Source organism: Phaethon aethereus (genome assembly GCF_964289735.1).
Source record: "Phaethon aethereus genome assembly, chromosome: 8".
NCBI classification, from domain to species: domain Eukaryota; kingdom Metazoa; phylum Chordata; class Aves; order Phaethontiformes; family Phaethontidae; genus Phaethon; species Phaethon aethereus.
This window is the reverse complement of record NC_138584.1, coordinates 23677338-23698066: the sequence shown is the minus strand read 5'-3', so window position 1 is coordinate 23698066 and position 20729 is coordinate 23677338. Positions and strand designations below refer to the sequence as shown.

General features: G+C 43.7%; 1 protein-coding gene across 9 annotated transcripts in view; it reads right to left on the bottom strand.

Annotated features, from left to right (window-relative positions):
* The window catches only part of ST3GAL3 (ST3 beta-galactoside alpha-2,3-sialyltransferase 3), a gene marked incomplete at both ends in the record, with an annotated part of 188601 nt that overhangs the window by 45367 nt on the left and 122505 nt on the right, over window positions 1–20729 (bottom strand). For 7 of the 9 annotated variants that reach the window (XM_082003288.1, XM_082003290.1, XM_082003292.1 and 4 more), the window contains 2 exons: window positions 4004–4099; window positions 13348–13411. The exons of the other annotated variants lie outside the window; for them this stretch is intronic. In XM_082003288.1, the coding sequence (XP_081859414.1) occupies window positions 4004–4099; window positions 13348–13411 (160 nt within the window). The remainder of the gene's footprint in view (window positions 1–4003; window positions 4100–13347; window positions 13412–20729) is intronic. 9 annotated transcript variants of the gene reach the window in all.

The following is a 20729-nucleotide window of genomic DNA, read 5'->3' as shown; positions in this document are numbered from 1 at the left end:
AACCCCAGTCCAGAGCTTACACTGCTCATCTTACCTGCAGTGAGATTGTTTGGGGAACTAAGCCAGCTAATAATTTTCAAAAAAACCCAAAGGAACAATCTCCACCTGGTTTAATTCCCCAAACTGGCCCATCCAGAAGGCGAGCTGCCCTGCAATGCCAGTGCAAAGGAAGAGGTTGGGCTGTGCAGCTGGGGTAAGGCTCAGCAGCACTACAGTGTCACTGGCTTGGAGGAATTTCTGCTGTGGAAGTGCATCCCACTGAAAACACTCAAGCAGACACACAAGCTTTGCTGTTGGGCACACTGATTTCTAAGGGAATGCTATGTGTTTAACTGTGCTTTTGTTAAAACACGCCTCAGGGACAAAGTTTTTTCCCCTTCAAAAAACAAACTTCTCTGGCATTAACAGCAATGATGTCTTTCATGACGTTGAAGATATTCGGAACTTCTGTTCAAAACTAGAAACCCAAAGTTGAGGAAATTTCAAGTAACTTGGAATACCAGTCTTGCTGATATCAAACAGCAGCCCCTGATAGAACAGCATGGCCTGCTTGAATTATTGCAGCCTTCTTGACTTGGGGTAGTTCAATATACTGGAAAGTGCTTATGGACTGCAAATTTTGCCATGTAGGAATGTTAATGAGGATCTGGATTTGTCTTTTTCAGCCCGGGTAAGCATGTTAGGTGGGAAACCTTTTAGTAGAAGAAAATCCCTGTATACAATCTGAAATCCTATTCAGAATTAAGGAGAATAAATTCCTATGTATTTTTAGTAAAAATATCTACTTTATCATTAGGAATAAAATATTAAAGGGAAAACAACTTAAGAATCAGCACCACCACAATTTATACAGGAGATGAAGCCTTTTCTCATGGTTTATAAACCCTCAATTTATACCCTGACTTTGAGTTATCTAGACCTGACTGCCTGCAAAACCAGTGCTCCCAGCCAGCCTTATCCCTTGCTTTTTCCTCTGTTGCTGATGGCACGTTCACACATCACTCACTCTTGCTATGGGCATTATTTAAACTTCAAGGCATTGTCTCTCTTTGGGGTAGATGATGCTGCATAATGTAAAAGCATGTGGCTCTTAAGGTAACAGAGACAAATACAAGAAAGTACTATGTAAAGAAAGCTAGTTGTACGTATTTTCATCTCTTCTCTCGATGTTGAGGGGAAGTCTGCAGTCTTTTCAAATGTCAACGTGTAGCTCTTTGGCAGGGCCTTCCCCCCCCAGCTGCTGCATTTGCTGTTTACCTTGTTAAAGCTCCCAAAACTTGGGACCCCTACTTTGTACCTAGACAGGAAACAAAACAAACCATTTCCCCAAGAGAAATGAAGGCAGGTCTCCAGCAAAGGGCCAGCGTGTGAGCTGCTGACGGAGTCATAGTGACGGGGTCCGGCTAACCAGCCAGCACTGTCCGCCCCACGGTCAGTGCCCCAGGGGCAGCGTGGGCAATGGAGCAGGAAAAGTTCTGGCGGCCACAGCCTGTGTTCACAAAGGTGCATACTACACAGCTTGAACCCTTTCTCGGGTAGGACACACGTTGGTGGTTATAAACGCAGCTAAATCTTACAAAGCCTCAGTTAGGATGCCAGGCCTCCTCGTACTGCCCATGGACAGACGGTTTTCTCCATAAATAGTTTCAGAGTGTTTTTCTGTCTGTGTCTGCTGACAACATAGAGACACTAACCCCCAAGCGTGGCACCACAAAGACCCTCTCAAATATCATTAGCGTATCATCATCAGGTGAATCCCTCTCTCATCCTACCCAGGAACTTCTGATACACACTTGATTTTCCCCTGTCTGCAATCTATTCTATCCTTAGAATAGATTCAGAGCATTTCAGAGCGCTGATGACTGACTGCTGCAAGAAGCTCCTGCCAGGTATACAGTCTGCACTGAAATCTGAAAATATTCCGTTAAAGAAAAACAGTAACTACCTCACTCCAAGCTATTTTAGAACTGTCAAAGCTGATGTGACTTTCTTCACTACAAGATCAAAATTTCTTGCTGCAATTAGCAATCCTCACATGGTAACACGAGGCATCGAAAAACTCCACATACTTCTGGATCACTCCCTTTGTCCACAAATGTACCACATTTTTCCCCTTATCCCCTTAAAATACACCTCCCAAATCTGATCCTTCGAAGGAGTTCTGCAACCCATGAAAAAGGATGCTGTAACACAAGGGACTTCCCCAGCTCCCACAGGAGTAAAGGAAGCAGTTGGATAAGTTTAAGAAGTCTGCTCTCACCTCCTCAGTCCCACATCCAAGCACCTGGCTTCATTTAACCTTTACAGTTGACTTTTCTCTCCTTTATCCATCCCACAAACAGCACAGGTGCTTAGCTGCCCTCTTATCCTCTCAGCTTGCAAACTGACTTAGATTTACTGATGTGGAGAGAAATTTTTCATGTGGAAATTAAATAGTGGACTTTCTGATGTAAATCTTAGTGGGTGGCTTAGTCCAGGTGGATTGAAACTGTTCTCTTGCTACTTTTTGAACAGTCTGAGCCCAAGAAAAGCCTATAACTTAATTTTAATTCAGCTCAAATAACTGCAAGTCACCAGACTATGACAAGTAGTAAGAGCTCTTCGCTAACAACTGATAGTGGGATGAACTAGGAGAAGGGCTGTAAAAGTTTCATCTTGTTCTGAACAGTCATTCCTGTGTCCAGGCACTGCCAGGGAAGCAGGGAACCGTTCACAGGAACAAAGGACTGAAAGGGATCTTCTTGGTCTTTTTGTCCAGAGTTAGAGGGTATTTATTACTCTGTGTATGTCCTATTCTTTCTTGGTGTGCCCATTACTAGCACACGGGAGAGAAATGAGACCATGCTAAATGATACTTTCGCTGTGCCTTAAATTCTTTTACTAATCCCTTTCTTTCTTCCACCTTCAGAAGAATTTGCTATTTGCCACCACATCTCATGGTTGAAAGTTCAGAAAAGATGATATCAGCTACGTTCCCTTTCATATTAAATCAGTTATCTTACTAAGGAAAAAAAATACCAACTTAAGACTACATTAAGCCAGTTTTTATAAACTTACACTGTGGTTTATCCCACTTTTCCTATTTACCATTGTAGTATTTTGTTACTTGTGATTCAGAACCTGCTAAAAAGCTCTGCATTTTTTCAAGTCAGACTAATGGGTCTGTAGCTCCCCAGAGCATGTCCCCCCTCCCTCCTACACACACACTCTTCTCTCACTCTCCATTAGTACAGGTATTATGTTTGTTAATCTCCAGTCACCCAGAACACCTCCCTGGCTTGACAGATTTATTACTAAGAGTTATGACTAGACCTGTGATTTCACATATCAGCACGTTTTTCAAGCATTCTGAGATGGCGATGATCCAGGTCCTCAGCGAAAACAAGAAGCCCTAACTTTGACTGTGGTTGTTTCCACTCCTATGCCACTCTGCTTCTGCTCCCTTATTCACCGTCATCATCCGCAGTGAAACAGAAGCAAAGTATTCACAGCTTCTAGCATGCCCCTCACCCGCGGAGGTTAACTGCTTCCTAAGACCCAATGCTGCATCGTTCTTAGTTCTTCCCATCTTAACTGTGAAGTGTGGGTTCTGGGGAATGCTACCCATGTATGACCAATACTACTTCCCTGAGCTACCTACGGGCTGTATCTGGGAGCAGATCTAATGGTATGTTTTACTGCTTCACCACCTAAGGGCATCACAAAAGAAGCAGCTTTTAGAAGGGAGCTATGAAGAGAAGGTTCAAGTGGGATCATAAGAGAGAGCACATTCCAAAACAGCTGTGAAAAATGGAACACTTGAGGAGTGCCTTTACCCTTTGATGTGATCACCATTTCTAACAAACATTCGTATGCCCTTGCATTTTTTCCCCCTCCATATTGGTTAATGCTTCCCTACAAATGGATATTGTCACTAGTGTAGGTTTACCCTTTGCCTACATAGCATGTGAACTGATACAGAAACCGAACATGTGACAAGAAAACTGTGATGCCAAAGACTCACCTGACAACAACGTCATAGTCATCAATTTTTAACCCCAACGACTTATTTGCAAGTACTCCACCATTTCCCACAATAATACATCGCCGGCAGCTGAGACTGTGGAAGAAACAGAAGAGGGGTGATTTTTGTAACGTAACTTCAAACACACTGAGCTGCACATATTTAGTTTGCACCTATCTCAGCACTACAGGAAACCTTTTGGAATATTAAGAATTAAGGGGAGGACAGAGATACGCTTGATCCCCAACTCACCCCATCATGCCCAGGTATTACACATGATAAACTGCATTCAACACCTCACACCATGTGTGTCCTAATGAGATGAGCTGTCGGGGCAAGCAGCTCCTCTTCCCCTACACCCCTGGTATGATGGGCTTGAATCAAACCCATCTGTTTACTTAAACCTTCTCATTATTCATTTAGCACTGAAATAACAATAAACCAAAGGCTTAGTGAGGAAGTCCTCTCTCCAAGCAATTTTCTGAGTGCAAGCAGATCTCGCCAGGTTATCTGGGGTGCGCTCACCTTGCTGAGTGCGAAATTGCTGCAGTTATCAGTAGACTTCAAGAGAGGGGAAAACCACTAAATGGATAGAAAAAGGACTCCACCCCCACTCCTGTCCAGTAGGAAACATATATGGAGACACGATGGGTGAGGAAGGGGAAGGAAATAACCTTAATTAACAAAGAAACAGGAAAGAGAAGGAAGAGAATGGTTTCTCGTGGAACTGTGAGTCACGAGAACTCTCTGCAACAGATGTTAAAAAGTGATTTCGTTTTGAAGACTGAGAGAGGACTTCTTTCCAGCCATCTAATCCCAAAAGCAGCTGGCTCTTCTGGCAGTGTGCCTCCATCTCTGGTAGTTCACTGAAAGAATACGTGTCTGCAGAGCCTTTTTCGGAAAGGGTCCAAGGCAATCAGTTGTTTGGAGCAGATCTCTGGGCTAGGCTGCCTTCCTAGTCCCAGGCACAGCCAACCAGTCTCTTCTAGGCTGTCCTTGCTGTGATCCGTCTGAAGAGCCAGTACAAGGAAAGCTCTGCTTATGTGGGGTTTGTCTTTGCAGAGCAGGGCTGGAGCGCATTTAAAGACTCAGCTAAACCACTGAGAGTTACCCCGCTGACAGAGCCATTAGCTGGAGATATGCACAGAATTAACAGCACCAAGAAATGCTCAGGAACTGCTTCCCCAGACCAGATCAGTTGCGCCGCAGATCCCGGCCTTTCCAAAAGAAAAATCCCCCTCAAGAAGATAGACATATTAGCCCAGTGCTTGTGTCCCTAAGGGACAAAGAACTGTGGATGCTTGTGATAATCAAAACAGGCAATGCAGAAAGAGCTTTATAGACAATGGCACAGAAAACAAATACAGTTCTGGTGACAAGGAGAAAGTAGAGGCAAGACCTGGTTCAGGCAGTATATTGTGACAAGGAGGGAAGGGGTCAGCCCCAAATACCCCAAACTCAGTGACAAAGATGGTAACAAGCTTTGTCAAAACCTTAAGGAAAAGGTGCTGCAGGAGGAAAAAAGAAAGACATAGTTCAATTCTGGCCATGAGAAGTTTCAGATGAAAATATCCTCTTTTGATGATTATGACAAGAAAGTTTGTCTGTTTGCCTCCTAAACAACAGACTGCCAGGTGAAATCCTGTAATTTCTCTACTCAGTTGACTTCGAGCCATGACTTTTCTTATTTCTTGAAGAATACCATGCTGAAATCCAAAGGCTACAAGTTATAGACACTTCTCTCTATCCCTTTCCCACTTACTGTTAGGACATTAGCTCTTACCAGTTTTGAATAGTTGTGTTGGTTTCAGCCTCAAAACCACTTAATGACATTCTTCCCTTTTCTGCTAAATTAAAGCACCATCTACTGTCAGCAGTTCCTTCCACAGCTGCATGTGATCCACTTGCTGACAAACCACTGTGTGTAAACATCTGCCTCTAGGTGGATAATCAGTCACGGGTCAGACTGGTGAGCATAAGCAGCTACACATGAGATAAAAGAACCAGTTCCACCAGCCAAAGCTGTTCCAGCAGCCTCTCTTCATGGCCCTGTTCCCACACAGTACTTGTAGACTGATCAAAGCTTGTGCTTAATTTTCTCTTGCCCATAGAAACCAGAGCGAGCTCATCACATCTCTTACTGTATGGCAGCTCTCCTAGATGTTGAGTCATATTTGCAGTACTTCTCTGAACCATTGTCAACTTCTCCCCAAATCTCTGAAGCACTGACTCTGGAAGACCAGCATGCGGAGCTAATGCTGCTCAAAGCAGGGTCCCTTTTACACAGAGATTGTATGTACACCATTCCAATGCTCTTGTGATAATCACTGGTTTGCAGAACATAACCCTCATCTTGTAAGCAGGATCTGTTGTCACCTCTGAGATGCCTGACTTTTGATTTGGTTCCAGTAAAGGACTGCTCATAAAAGGGCCCTATGAAAAGGTCTAGACTGACCCAGTGCTCCTGCTCCATACTTCCCCAGTCTTTGGCTCCAGCAAATTTTTCCTAGTATAATTTTACATTTCCTACAGATCAGTGTTAACCACTGTGAACACCTGCCAGCAGGATTACACTAGAAGTGTTACTAAGGATTAATTGTCAACCATGACAGTAACCTTTTAAAGCTGTGTGACATATCCCATCCCTAAAAGGATATGTCTACAATGGAGATGTGCAGAAGCAGAATATAATGGACTGAGGCAAATAACTAGTGCCTATCTTAAAAAGGTTAGTTTTATCAATCAAGCTTCTAGTTCATCTAAAAAAAAAAAAAAAAAACCAAACCACCTTCATCTACATGACAAGATTTCATTTCCACAAAATCCAAGATAACTGACACCAATTCTGGTGCCATTCTAGCTCTGTTCCAGATCTAACCTTCCAGGATAATTCCTGCAAAACCAAGCTAATCAACTTACAGCCACCATTTTGTCATCTCCCGTACTTCTCCAGGAAGGGCACAACATTTGGTATTCTATCCAACATCCCAAGAAGGGTTAAAAAGCAAACAGTGATAGCAAAGAGAACTATTTAATTCTTTAAACACTGTTCAGTGCTTACTGATATAAAAAGACATATAATTGTCATTTAACTTCCTCACAGTTACTAATAAAAATACAGAAAGTATATCATCGTTGCTGTAAAATGGGACATCATTCTATCTTTACTCAAATAAATGAAACAAATACTTAACTGAATGGTTCTACCTTTACTCATCATAACTGATAGGTTAATCATCTTCATGTCCAAACCACTTTTGAACTCTGGTTGGTCTTGACATATTTAACTGGATCCTCTTTTTTCCTGAAGTCCACAGATAATGGCTTTTCATTAGTATCTTTTTGACGCTAAGGTCTAATTTTTGATCTACTAACAACTTTTTCTTAAATTTCCTTCAAAAGTTCTCTGCCCACTCTCATTGCAAAGCTGGAAGTTTCTGTTGCACGCTCAGAAGGTGGTAACTCAGGTGCCCATTGCTTTCTTCAGGTGCACATGATGAAGATATAGTGAGTCTTCTGCACATCAGGTGTGTACATCAAGTCTGAGCAGCCCAGACTATTTTGATCAAGAGAGGCAGAAAGGCGAGCTAGCTTGGTCTCACCAGCTTTGGCAGTCACACTGTGGGACAGTGAGAAGACTGCAGGGCCATCCTGGTGGCACTGTGAAAGGGAAGGATTCATCAGGAACATCAGGCACCTGACCTCACATCCCAACCAGAAGTTTGGACACTTGACACCAGAGTAGCTGGGTTCCTTCACAGCCAGCATTGACTGACAGTGGCCGAGCATGGGAAACCTGCAAAGTCACTGCTGGCTCCAGGCAAGTTTCTGGCTGAAGAAACAGGCCGTGCAAGCAGCATCAGTTACAGCTCAATTGTTTCTCCACAAAGAGGTGTGCAAATACCTTTTTGTTTGTTTACATAGTATGTCAAAGCTGTATTTCTTTTCCAGAAGAGCTCAAGGACTGAACACATCAGACACAACCCAGATTCATTTGCTACCAGGGTGGTATGAAGGAGAGTCATGGACTTTCCACACCAGAAAGACTTTCCCTAAAGCCCTAAGCTGGGAGCTGCAGCCAGATGTACAGCCTCTGACACAGATGCTGAGAAGGGTGAGTGTCTCTACACCAAAATCGGGATTCACAGACTTTCTTGAACAATATAGCACTGTGAACACATGTATGCGTTGTAGCAATTGCTACCTCCACTTCCTCTCTTATCAAAGCGCTTTAGGGATTTGTCAGGGGAGAAAAACCACAAAGCCTTCCTTTATGCAACTTTGGAACTAAAGGCTTTGAGGAAAGTTATAAGAGAATAATTAAAAATCACATCTTTAGGGTAACTGGTGCTTAGGGAGGTTTAACATGTTCTGGTTTGATCTGGCTGCTGCTACTTAAACTAGTGCTATCAGCCTGAGCCAGAGGGACACACACATCTCTCCTCCTGCTCTATCAAGTTCCTTCCTCACTTTTTAGTTATATACTACGTTTATAACTTTTATAAGGACTCCTCTTGGTTATAAACTCACTCTCAGTTTTTCTTCATTTCTACCTGGAGGCAATATAAAAGGGTCAGGCAGGCTTTTATATTTATACCTTTTCATCAGAAATTTACAGGCCATCACTGCAGAGATTTAACCCGAAAATCCACTGAAGTCCAGTCAGCAGAAGAGCCATGGAACTAGAAACCAAGCCCTGATCAATTTGCAGAATGAGGGGCAGGTCACTAGAGGAGCCACTAAAACAAACAGTGAAAATGCTAGGGATGTTGGGCCTGGAAAAGCCAACAGAGGGCAAGAGAACTCTGAAGTGTCAAAGACACGGCCAACCAACATCTGCGTTAGGGAGAAAGACATGGCAACACTGAAGGAAGAGGACACAAATTCTAAAGTCCCCTGGATCTCCAGCCTTCTCCAGAAAAGCTCAGAGCTAAGTTGCAACTACCCTCACAAACACAACTGCAGGTTTACCTACCTCCTGCCCTGGACCAGAAGCAGGTTACTATAACCGTTGAACTTTGTGTTCAACACAAAGGTGCCATAATAAGGAGTCATGAAAAAAACTAAGAAAGCATCACTTACACTATGTTACAGGCATGAACCATAGCATCGTCCACATGGCCTCCAGATGCTGCTAGTTATTAACACAACTCTACTCACAATGGAGGGATTAGCTGGAGTGAGTTGGCAGAGCTGCTTGGAATGATGAAAGGTGTATGCATACCCGGAAGGATCGAGTTTGCCTCATGTCAATACATTGAAAGGTGCATCAGGATGCCCTTTTGGCACAGGGATAATCAAACAAACAAGTTCACTTCCAGGGCTTATGGGAGCCAAGGGAAGGTAACATCTCAAGGGACAGCTTTGTGAGGGAGGACAGAAAAGTAGAAACTTGGGTGGGGACAAGACCAAAGGCTTGGTGTAGTTCCCCCACCATACAAATCTAATCGCCTCTTTCCTTCCTATGCTCTCACGCACTGCTCTGACCTCACCTCTCCTGCCTCTCCCACCCTTCACCTGGGAAAGCTGCATTCAGTGTGTGGTCACATGAACACTTGCTTCAATAGGCTCAGCAGCACTCACCCTCCCCACCCATCCCCAAGCACTCTGCCCCTTGTCCTGCCATTGCAGCGCTGTGTCAACGCAATTCTTCAGTGGGAGAGGATTTCTGTAAGTGAGGTCACTAGAATGACCTGGGTTAAGAGAAAAAAAAAAAAAACTTATGAACTGCAATCGTTTCAGTGACCCACTTTAAAGTTCTTCTTCAAATAGCAACAGCACAAGAAGAAGGTAGAGAGCTACAGCCCAAGAGCAGGCACCAGCAGCAAAGATAGCTTCTTAAACTTAAATGTTGGTATAACTCCATCCTAAAGAGCAGGTGAACCTGGAGCTTTTCCCCTGCTGCTGGAATCGGCCTACTAGACTTCAGAAAGGATACAAGTGGAAGGGTTCACAAGATCTCCTAGTCTGACCCCTTACAGACTCTAGCTGCATCTCTTACCTAACTCTTTCACAATAAGGCATTTTTTCAGCCCTTGAGTCAGGCCCTCTCCAGTTGCTACAAGGAGGTGAGCAAAGGCAGAGGGTCTGGACTTTCCTCCTGACCAGTGAGCAGTAAGGGAGGGAGCAGAACCTCAAGGCCCTTCTCCCAGCACACTGGAGCTGCCACAGAGAGGACTCTGGAGCTTGAGACAAGATGAGAAAGTATCTAAACCTTCCCTCACGAGTCTGCTCCATCAGCTCGTCTGGAATTCAAAATGGCAGATACCCATTGCTGCCAGCACTGTAATTCATTGACGATCATGGCTGAAGAACATTTCTGGAGGCATACCCAAGTCTTCATCTATGCCCTACTCACCAAGCCAGTTTCCAAGAGCAGCGCTGTGGTAGCCTTAACACCTCCCACAGTACGCAAGCTCTCTCTCATAATAACCCCTCTGTGGCAACTCCATCCACCTCCTGCTTTAGGCTCTCACTTTGCAGCTTGCTATCCCAAGACTTTCTTGTACCTTCCTCCAACATCAGCTTCAATTTTTATCTTTCCTGCTCACTTAGAAGGGCTCTGGGAGGTATTTGACTGAGGCATATGGACTACACAACTAACAGCCACAGCCTTGCATTTATCACAAAAATTCCCAAGAGAACAATACTTCCCCAAGATACCTATGTGTTTCAAGCATATGCACCACCAAATCTTGTCACTGCAATATTACAGAAATACATTTCTAGCTTGCTCCTTGGGTCTTGTTCATATTTGATACCTCAGGGACTTTGCATACGTTCCATGAAGGCTTGAGTATTAGGTCTTTCTTGTCTGCACCAAGACCATTATAAAGAATGTAAAATCAAAGTTAGCAGCTCATGCTAGAGTGGTTATGTTTCACAACCTCCTGAAAAATTACTTTTAAAAAACCCAAAACATTCCACTCCTCAGAAAACAGGTTAGCGGCAAGGGTCACAATTACATTAACCCTCACTGCAAGAATCTTCCACCTGCCCTCTGTCATTAACACTAATTTCCCATGAGCAACCTTCTGAAAGAGTCTATATGTGGATTTTTCAACAGATTAAAATCTTAACTCTCCAACCAGAGCTGAGATAAACCCCAGATGGGTGAGACTCAGTTGTGTGCAAAATCTCTAAGAAGGTCATTTGTAAAATTATTTTGCCTTCTGGACATCATTTCTCAAATTAATCCAAACTCTGAAGGCTAACCGTATCTGGCATTGCTGTGAGGCAAGGCAAACTTTAAAGCAACCTAAATTAGCACACAGACTGCAAAAAACTAATAATAAACTTTCACATGGAGAGTAACTCCCAACTCTAACTATAGCGAGCAAGCTCTACAATCAATGTGAGAGATGCAGAGATGTACAGAAAGGCTGTAAAAGCTCATGAACTTTGTCATGGAAAAGTGGGCAGAAAGGAAGGTGGGCCAGGAAATAAAACCAATGTGTTTAGAAAGCAGGAACTATGTTGTTAGCCTGCGTTCAAGGAAGTACCACTGCTTGAAAAGAAATAATACCAAAACTTTGAAAAGAGATCATGTGCCAGTAAAAAACATCTAACAGCTTCTGAAAGAAACTAGCTCTGATCTGGGAGGTGACACTAAACCAAAATTCCAGGGCAAAGGGAAGAAATGACAGAAAAGCAAAGATAGGAAAAACGAAAGGACTACCACTGCGAAGCTGTATTGGGTTTGCATGGCAAGGTTTTGGTAGTGGGAAGGCTACAGGGGTGGCTTCTGTGAGAAGTTGCTAGAAAGTTCCCCTGTGTCCGACAGAGCCAATGCCAGACGGCTCCAAGACAGACCTGCCGCCGGCCAAGGCCGAGCCCATCGGCGATGGTGGCAGTGCCTCTGGGATAACAGAGTTAAGACGGGGAAGGCAACTGCTGTGGAACAGCAGCTGGAGAGAGGAGTAGCCCTGCAGCCAGTCAGGCCAGGGAAGGAGGAGGGGCGGGAGGTGCTCCAGGTGCCAGAGCAGAGGTTCCCCAGCAGCTCCTGGGGAAGCCCACAGTGAGGCCGGCTGTGCCCCTGCAGCCCATGGAGCTCCACAGGGGAGCAGATCTCCACCTGCAGCCTGGGGAGGACCCCACGCCGGAGTAGGAGGGTGCCTGAAGGAGTCTGTGACCATGTTGGAGGCCTGTGCTGGAGCAGGCTCCTGGCAGGACATGAGACTCTGGGGGGGATCCAGGCTGGAGCAGTCTGTTCCTGAAGGATGGCACCCAGTGGAAGGGACCCAGCCTGGAGCAGTTTCTGAAGAACTAAAGCCCATGGAGAAGTTGGTGGAGGACTGTCTCCCATGGGAGGGACCCCACACTGGAGCTGAGGAAGAGTGCAAGGAGTCCTCCCTCTGAGGAGGAAGGAGCAGCAGAGATAATGTGGGACAAACTGACTGCAGCCCCCATTCCCTGTCCCCCTGCGCTCTTGGTGGGGAGGAGGGAGAGAACTCGGGAGTAAAGTTAAACCCAGCAAGAAGAGAGGGAGAAGGGGAAGGTGTTTTTAAGATTTGGTTTTATTTCTCATTATTCTACTCTGATTTGATTGGTAATAAATTAAACTAATTTAATTAGTTAATTTAATTACATTTAAAAATTAAACTCCCCAACTCAAGTCTGTTTTGCCCATGATAGTAACTGGTGAGTCCTTATCTCGACTTTCAACAAATTCTCTCTCCCCGGTCCAGCTGAGGAAGAGAGTGATAGAGCAGCTTTGGTGGGCACCTCGCGTCCAGCCAGGGTCAACCCACCACAGAAGCTGATTGTAAACATGTCAGCGAGTTTCAGAAGCAACCTCTACAATAGGACTGAAGAATCAAAGGTGCTTCTTCTAAAGGCATCAATTCAAATACCACAGGACCCAGGAGACTGCCATCGCATCCTGGCACAGGCTTGGCCAACACCATCACACATTCTTGCTTTAAGAATGAGGTATTAGTGAAACACTGTTAAAACAAGCCAGTCCCTTCTTTCCCTCTAAGAGTTTCTTGTAATCCTGTTGCTTTGCCAGAAAGGCTGAAAAAGAATAATGTATTTATTGAAAATCTGCTATTTACTTATTTGAAAAAGGGGCAAGAAAGTGTCTTGTGACACCATATGAAACAAAAGATTAGGAAATAGTCAAAAGGTAAACGCTTTTTCCTAATCATGCTTGACTTAACAGAGGTCTCCAGAGTTTACTGATTTACTGGAAAGAGGACTCAATTTCCAGCTCCTGACCTACCTCCAAAGTACAGCCCAATTTATTGGCAATAATTTCTGGCAAAAATATCTAGCAAGATTTATCTAGAACATGTGGAAAATAATCACTTCTACTCCTTCTACTCTAAAAGGTCTTATCTTACCTGTCAAGAGCTGGAGTTAGACGGTAATCTTTGGTTGCTGACAGGATGGCTTTGATCAGATTATCTGGGGAGAAAGGAAGCAGATATTAGGAACAAGTCCTCACTTCTAATGGAAATGAAAAACAAAGTGATGTAAAGCATCTGAAGCAGTTACTTGGAAGAACTGAAATAAAGTTCTCATTAGGAATAAACACTCTATCTTGCATATTCCTACCTTCTCTGGACAATGATATTCACACGCTGGCTGTACAGACATGTTATATGTTAAATTCTGATGCAGTGTACAAATGCCTTGCACAGAGAGTGTGACAGGGAACAAACACAGTACAGTTTAAGGCAGTGGTTTCTTACCCACTTCCCTGAGACTGCAGTTTCACAAACGCAGACATGAAAAAGCAGGTATCACTGTCAATGCTTGCTTTCAGAGCAGCTTTTATGCAGCTGAGCAGTGAACTGGATGCAGGAACAGAACCAGGTTAAAACTGATGCTTTTTTATTTTCCTAGGTTACTTTTAGTTTAGGTTCTCCTCAGTCTGGCTTTCTTCATGGCAGAATCCAATGAAACCATCATAATCGCTCAAAGAAATGCCCACGGGACCACAACCTACACTGATACCCAGTGAATACTGTAGCAACCTGATGGCATAAGTTATGCAAGCATGGAAACACACACAAATTAAATGTATTAGACTGCAGAAGCACAATGATTACACATAAATAATTCTATTGACTATGGAAATTTTTGAGTTTGCTTCCTTCTAGATTTTGTCCTTTGTCCCTAATTTTTCCACCTCTCTCCCCCATAAAGGTCCAAACTCCTTTACCATGACCCATCCAGGGCCAAGAAGCAGAAATGCTTTGACTAATTTGGATTTACAAATGCACCAGTAACTTCACAATGGCTTGTACTGGGTCCGACAAAAAGTCCATCTGTCTCCAAATCCTGACTCTAACTGTAGCCATAACCAGAGGCCTAAGAGGAGCATAAGAGCAAAGCAAACATGTAATATTTCCCTGAAATTCTCTTTCACCATTTAATTATTTTCAAATCCGGGATTTCATGTGTCAGGTATAGCTTCTATGTATCTGGCAACCCTCAGTGATTTCTATTCCACGAGCTCAGAATCCTCCTGGATCCATATGGACTTTCAACTGCTTCCCTTTCCTGATTTCGAAAATGGCTTCGCTGAGCTTCATTTATACTGGAAAAGATTGCGAGTGAACAAGTCCCCTTCCACCTTCCTCAGGAGATATCTATCATATGCGTCCCTTAAATGTATCAGTCAACTAGTTCAAAAGTTCTTAGGAAACAACCAGGCAAAAGGAATAAGTAAGTCTCATTTCTTTACCAAAGATTAAAAATTAAGCGGGAACATTAAGACTGACATCAAGTGATTGTTTTCAGTGAACTTAAATAGTTTTCCTGATAGACACTACTTACTGCCATCAGCACAGTTAGGGGAGTCCCTTTCAAATAAAGGGTTCTGTTCTTATATATTATATCCCTCTACAGAAACTATAGGATGAGGTTGTGGGACGAACACACAAGCTCGAGGCAGCCCATGTGCCAAGCAGCTTTGAACCTGACAACAAGCTGGTGAGACACAAAAGGCAGATGAACAAAGGTGATAAAACAGAAAACTCTGATGCTTACTTTTAGATTTGGAGAAGTTTTTGACATGGCATTACTGACAGTCCCTGCCAACCATTACAAGCTGGGAACTGTGATTACTTGCAGAAAATCATATTTTGTAGTGGAGTAAGGAAAGAGACAATTTGTAGGGTAAAAGCAACTTACTTTTAAAGAAAAACACTATTTTGTTAGCAGTTTCCTTCATCTGAAGGATTTCTTTTGACACCTTGGCAGCAGGCTCCCTCTCCAACAGGAATGCTATTTCCCCAAGTCTGCTGCAACAGCAGTAGGTTGTTGTGACCTCTGATGGCACCATGCCACAGTCCTCTCCTTGGCCTGTCTCATACATTGACTTTTACTGGACAGTATATGTTACTGTGGTTGTTTTCCCACACTCTCAGAAAAGAAATCAAAGGATAGCATGTCAAGGGCTGCAACCTCCCATCTACCAAGCTTTTCTCATGCCAGGTTTGCTCTACCACCCACAAGATAACACCCCGCACTACTTGGAGGCCATCCATTATACTATATTAAAAAGCACCTTAAAGGAATACAGTTGACTAATCACTCAAATAATTCTGTTTTTCTCATCTTGCCAGCTAATTAGTAATGCCTTCATAGTGAATGCTCATGAATGAAATATGACTACTTTAGGACTGGATACGGCAGCATTTGGGACGAGGCTGCTCCCCATTCCCATCATCTAGAAAGAAAACACAAACAAAACAAATGATGTAGGACATTCAGTACAGATTATGAATGGCCAGATGGGAGATATCTCTTCAGCAACCCCCACAGTCCAACAACACATGGCACCCAAAAGGTTTGGAAGTTGCACAGATCAGTGTTATCCTTCAAAACTGCTAAATGAAGCTCAGTAAGAGACAAAGTACTTCACTGCCAAGTGCTGACCCATAGCGGGAATGAAGGTGGCACAGATGCCCTCAGTGTCAGTCTGTCTAGTCTAGCACCCTCATCAGAAGTCAGGAGCAGGAGCCACAAGCACTAACAGGAAAAGTTAATGGCCTGGGCAGGGGAGAGGCACTAAATCTTTTTGATTGAGCTAGAACTCTACTAGAAGATGAGTACCTGCTGCTGAGGTGGGTACTTGCATTTGGCACCTTGCTCACTGGCACCGGGATGGAAAGACAAGACCTCCTTCAGAAGGAGCTTCTGTATCTTCTTGGGGCAAAGTCTGAAGAATCAGCAGAGGCTGCTGTGGCTGATCAGGTAGGCTGAACCTACCACAAGACAACAAAGATACCTACAATAGGGAACCACTGGCAGGATCTTTTATCACAGCTGGGTCAAGATGGAGGGTCATCATCATTGCAGAGACTACTATCACAGACAGCGACCTGCAGGACACAAAGCAGTGTTCATCTCTAGATTATGACTAACGAAAATCAGGCACCAGGGAAGCAGGTGAATTATGTAAAGTTAATTGATGGAACATGCTTTCTTCAGGGTGAGAAATTGAAAGGGTGATGACCATAGTCTGCCTTACGTATCTATGTACTGGGTGATAATACTGGGTGCGAGTACATATTACAAATGCTACAAAGAAAAATTTCTTCCTGTTTCAAGTAACAGGATTTGTGCACAGCCACTGGCTGAGGACTGATCTGTCAAGGACTGAAAGCAAGTTTTGCAAGGATAAAAGAAAGGCCAAGTCTTCAAGACCCGAGCCACTGAGAGTGCACCAGTGTATGCACAACATGATCTAGGCAATAGATGTATCCCCATGATCTAGGTAATAACTGACATGCTCTACCTTCATGCAGTAGCTTCTGGGCAGATCAAAAAAACCTGCTCTACAGAACAGTGGCAGAAAGGCTAGAAGTTTTGATGTCGTACATATTGATGCTAAACTTCTAACCAACTTATACTAAACCATTACCTGACTGAGTAGCAAATTGCACCTCTGCCACAGAACCCCTCCACTGGGGTGGGACAGCAGTGGGAACAGTCAGCACCCAGGGCAGTGAGTTTCTCTGGGGTAGGCATATTCTTAAGGGAGAGAGCTCGTGATTGGGACATACTTGCATTGAACACCACAAAGAACGCAGCAACCCAGGATGAGTGTTTCAGGGGAGCACATTTTTTCCTGATCACTGTCAGCTTCTCTCCATTCATCCATTGATTTTATTTTCTGTGGGTTTTTTTTTTTTGTTAAAGACACCAGCTGCATACAGCCCTTGATTTAACATGAACCCATGCTTGAAAGAGAGATTGTTTTATTAGAGCAACAGACATGCAAACAATTTGTTTTGATTTTTTTTTTCCCCCAGACGGTTTACCCAGGTTCTGAAGAAACCATGGCATGGATGCAGACACTATGCTTGCCCACACACAACTTCTCTCTTGCTCACCAAGTGAGAAGAACAGACCTAGTGGTGGGTGTGCTCTGCCTTGTATACCTGTGCACCAAGGAGGGGCCTGGAGGGGCCTGAGTATACATGTTCTGAGTACTACAAAAGGAAAATATCCTTCCTGTTACAAGCAACAGGCATGTGCGCACTCACCTCTTGCTTCCAGGGCCCAGGCACACAGCCAGCTCAGGTTTAACAGAATTCATTAGCTCAGACACATCCCCATTCAAACAAGTCACTAATTCTTTGAGGGCCATTTCCAGTCTGGAAAAGTTTCAGCTACTTTTGTTCAATGCAGAACCTCAGCAAACCAGCCCAGCAGACATGTCTCAGAAACATGAACCATGGCAAGCATAGTGCAGAGATCTGCAGGGCTCCATGGAAGGTCAGCTCAGACCAAGCAGAACTTATCACCTGCAATTCATTGCTGGGATGGAGGCAGCTCCCACACATCCAGCAGCTCTACACCATGTATACCATGGACAAGGAGAGCTGGCAGCACTGTACCATGGCGACCTTGCACTCTCTATGGAATCCGTGAGACACACTGGGCAGGCAGGAACAGAACCAGCTCGGGCAAAACCATGAACTTCTTCGCTGTAACTCTCCTCCCCTAACCAGTATGGGTAAAAGGTGAATTTGTCTTTGAAAAGCATTTAATCTTTGGCCTCTTCCCAGCTGCCAAACAGGCAGCCCAGCAGGTGCTAATTAGCTGCATGTTTTGTGAAATACAAACTTCCCACTGGAAACTGAATTCAAACACCAAACTGACTTCATGCAGATCATCAAATAGCCGTTCAGTTGCCACAGTTTTGGTAAGCGCTTGAAGGCTGAGTAAACCCAAGAGCAATATTGCTTCCTCTGTACTGTTCTTCCTCTTCATCCTCATGAGATTCAAGGCAGATGTTATCAATACTAAATCTTTCCTCCAGTCTGTAGTCAAACACTGCTGTTTAAATGGCAACAGTAGTGCCATCATCCTTAGGGCTGCAGATTTTAGCTGTCCTGGGAATGGCACACAGCAGCAGCTCACTGACAGCCCATTTTTTATTTGCGTTAGTTCAATAGTTCCAATAGTTCACATCAAATCGCAAATCGTGATGCAGTGGTTCTGCTCACCTGGAACCATCCGTATGGTAGGCATAAGAACATAATGTACGTACATATGTTCTATATAGGGAAGAACATTTGTGCTGTTTAATTCTAGTTGAAGTATTAGGCAAGTGAACTTATTCCAGCTGTAAAAATACGTGGGTTTTTTATACAGTTCCTTCAAGTCAAACGCTGTAAGGTGATACATACACACACATACGTAAACATACATGCACATTTCTGAATTTACCCGCTCAGGTCCTCCACCTGTTCTCCTCATTTCTGAAAGCAGTAAACGTCTTTAGACGCCGAGAGAATCAAACTTACAGAAGGTTACAAGGCAAGTAAGTGACATAACTAGGAACACAATAAGGTCTTTGCCTCCTAGATAAGGAGCCCTCTGCAAAGTCTTTCATCTTCAGATGGCCCCCTGGCTTACATGTTCTTCACATGGGTCTGCTACCATCCTTTAATGACAAATTAATGGAAATGAACACCAATATCCTGCATTTTCACCCTCACTTTCTCCCATTATTAAATAATGAACACAACACCAGGCCAAGCAATGTACTGCAGTTTTCTGCAGCCATAGTTTATTACATTTTTTTTCTTGTCATGGGGAATTTAGATTATTGAGGAGAGCATGATATTATTTAACCCATTTATCTATGAACCACTATGCACACACTATTACTACACAAACAAAGCAAGAAGCCTCTGTAGATTTTCCTCCCATCTAGAGGAGGAGTTGACTCCATTTATCTAAGAATCCTGAGTTATCATGACATATTCTACCAGCTTTGCGTTATAACATCAGAAGATTCAAAAGCAACTCAGGATTGCATGATTTCTCTGAACACAAGTATGGCTTGACTTCAGGTTGACCCTGAAATTTTCAGGCATTTGGAAAAACTAAAAGTAAATAGTTAGAAATTATGCGGGCAGCGACCACACAGTGAGAACCAGCCTAAGTCCCAGTTGAGCCTTTTTCTCTCTTATTTATGTGAAGGACTGGAGACCTTCACTATAAATATCAACAACACTTAACATTGTTTCTAATGCATAAGCTTCTCGCTTGTATCATTAAAAGAAGATGGGAGACCTTTCTACTCCACAGGGCTTACTGCAGGCATCTCACTGGGTCCACCTTCTGCCTGCCTTGAAAGGAGGCAAATTGGGCTGTTCATGCACTCTCAAGTGGTCAAGAGAAGAAGCTGTAATTTTTCAAGTTGGTCATACTAGCCAGCTTCCTCAAAAATCAGCAAGTCTACATGCCCTTACTGCCCAGCAGTATCTGAATACTATGCAATAGGGTAAGGGAACAGTGTGCTGTTGCGGTTCTTCGTGTTTGCCCTGCAAGCTGTGGTCACCCAGCTGCCACACCTGTAGCCCACACTTCTGCAGGGCACTGGGCATTAGCTTCAGCTGAGGCTGACAGACATCCCTGAAGCATGCCGGTCTCCTCTGCACATGGGTCCCTGCCCCATGATACCAGAATGCCACGTGTGTGTCAGCTTCGTGGGGAGAGTAAGCTAAACACTATCAATGCTATGGATTAAACAAATCGCAGTATTTACAAACAAGCTCTAAGCACAAACCCAGTGCATTTTTTTTAACACTACCCAAAAGTTCAGCTCTGTAAAGTTTCTTCTTCAGCACTTTTTTTTAAGATCTCACTCCATATGGGAGCTGAGGAGTGATCTTTTACAGAAGGATTTGCCACCCTGGTGCCCAGCATGAGGCCATGGACTCAAGTCCCACCACATACTCTGTCCTCCAGCTCTCTCCCAGAAACACCATGTCCAGCTGTAGATAGACAACGTTATTTGTATTTTAGTGAACCTGTGAATCCAGTCAGTACAACAGATACCAAAATGAGTCTGAAATTTCCTGCACCACTTCTTTTTATTGATCAGCTAACTTTATGAGGTCTATGCAGGAGAAAAGAAGCTACAAAGACTTCCAGAAATTAGAAGCAAATTGCAAACACGTGAACTGGCTCCTAAAGAAAGTTAACTACAAACTGCAGGAATCTGTCCCCAAATCAGCTCTTGTGAGTAAATACAAGCGAACGGTTTCTTAAGGTCATTAGCTGTGCCAGCTTAGGTGGTTTACTTGAGGTACACCTTACTAAGAACAGGACTTAAAACTGCCACTACTTCCAATATCTCAGTACTTCCACTGATGATTTTTAACAGTATTAAGAGAACATGCACATAGTGTTGCACAGATACAAAACACAAAAGAAAAAAGACAGACTGAAAACACATGGTACCTCCCCTAAC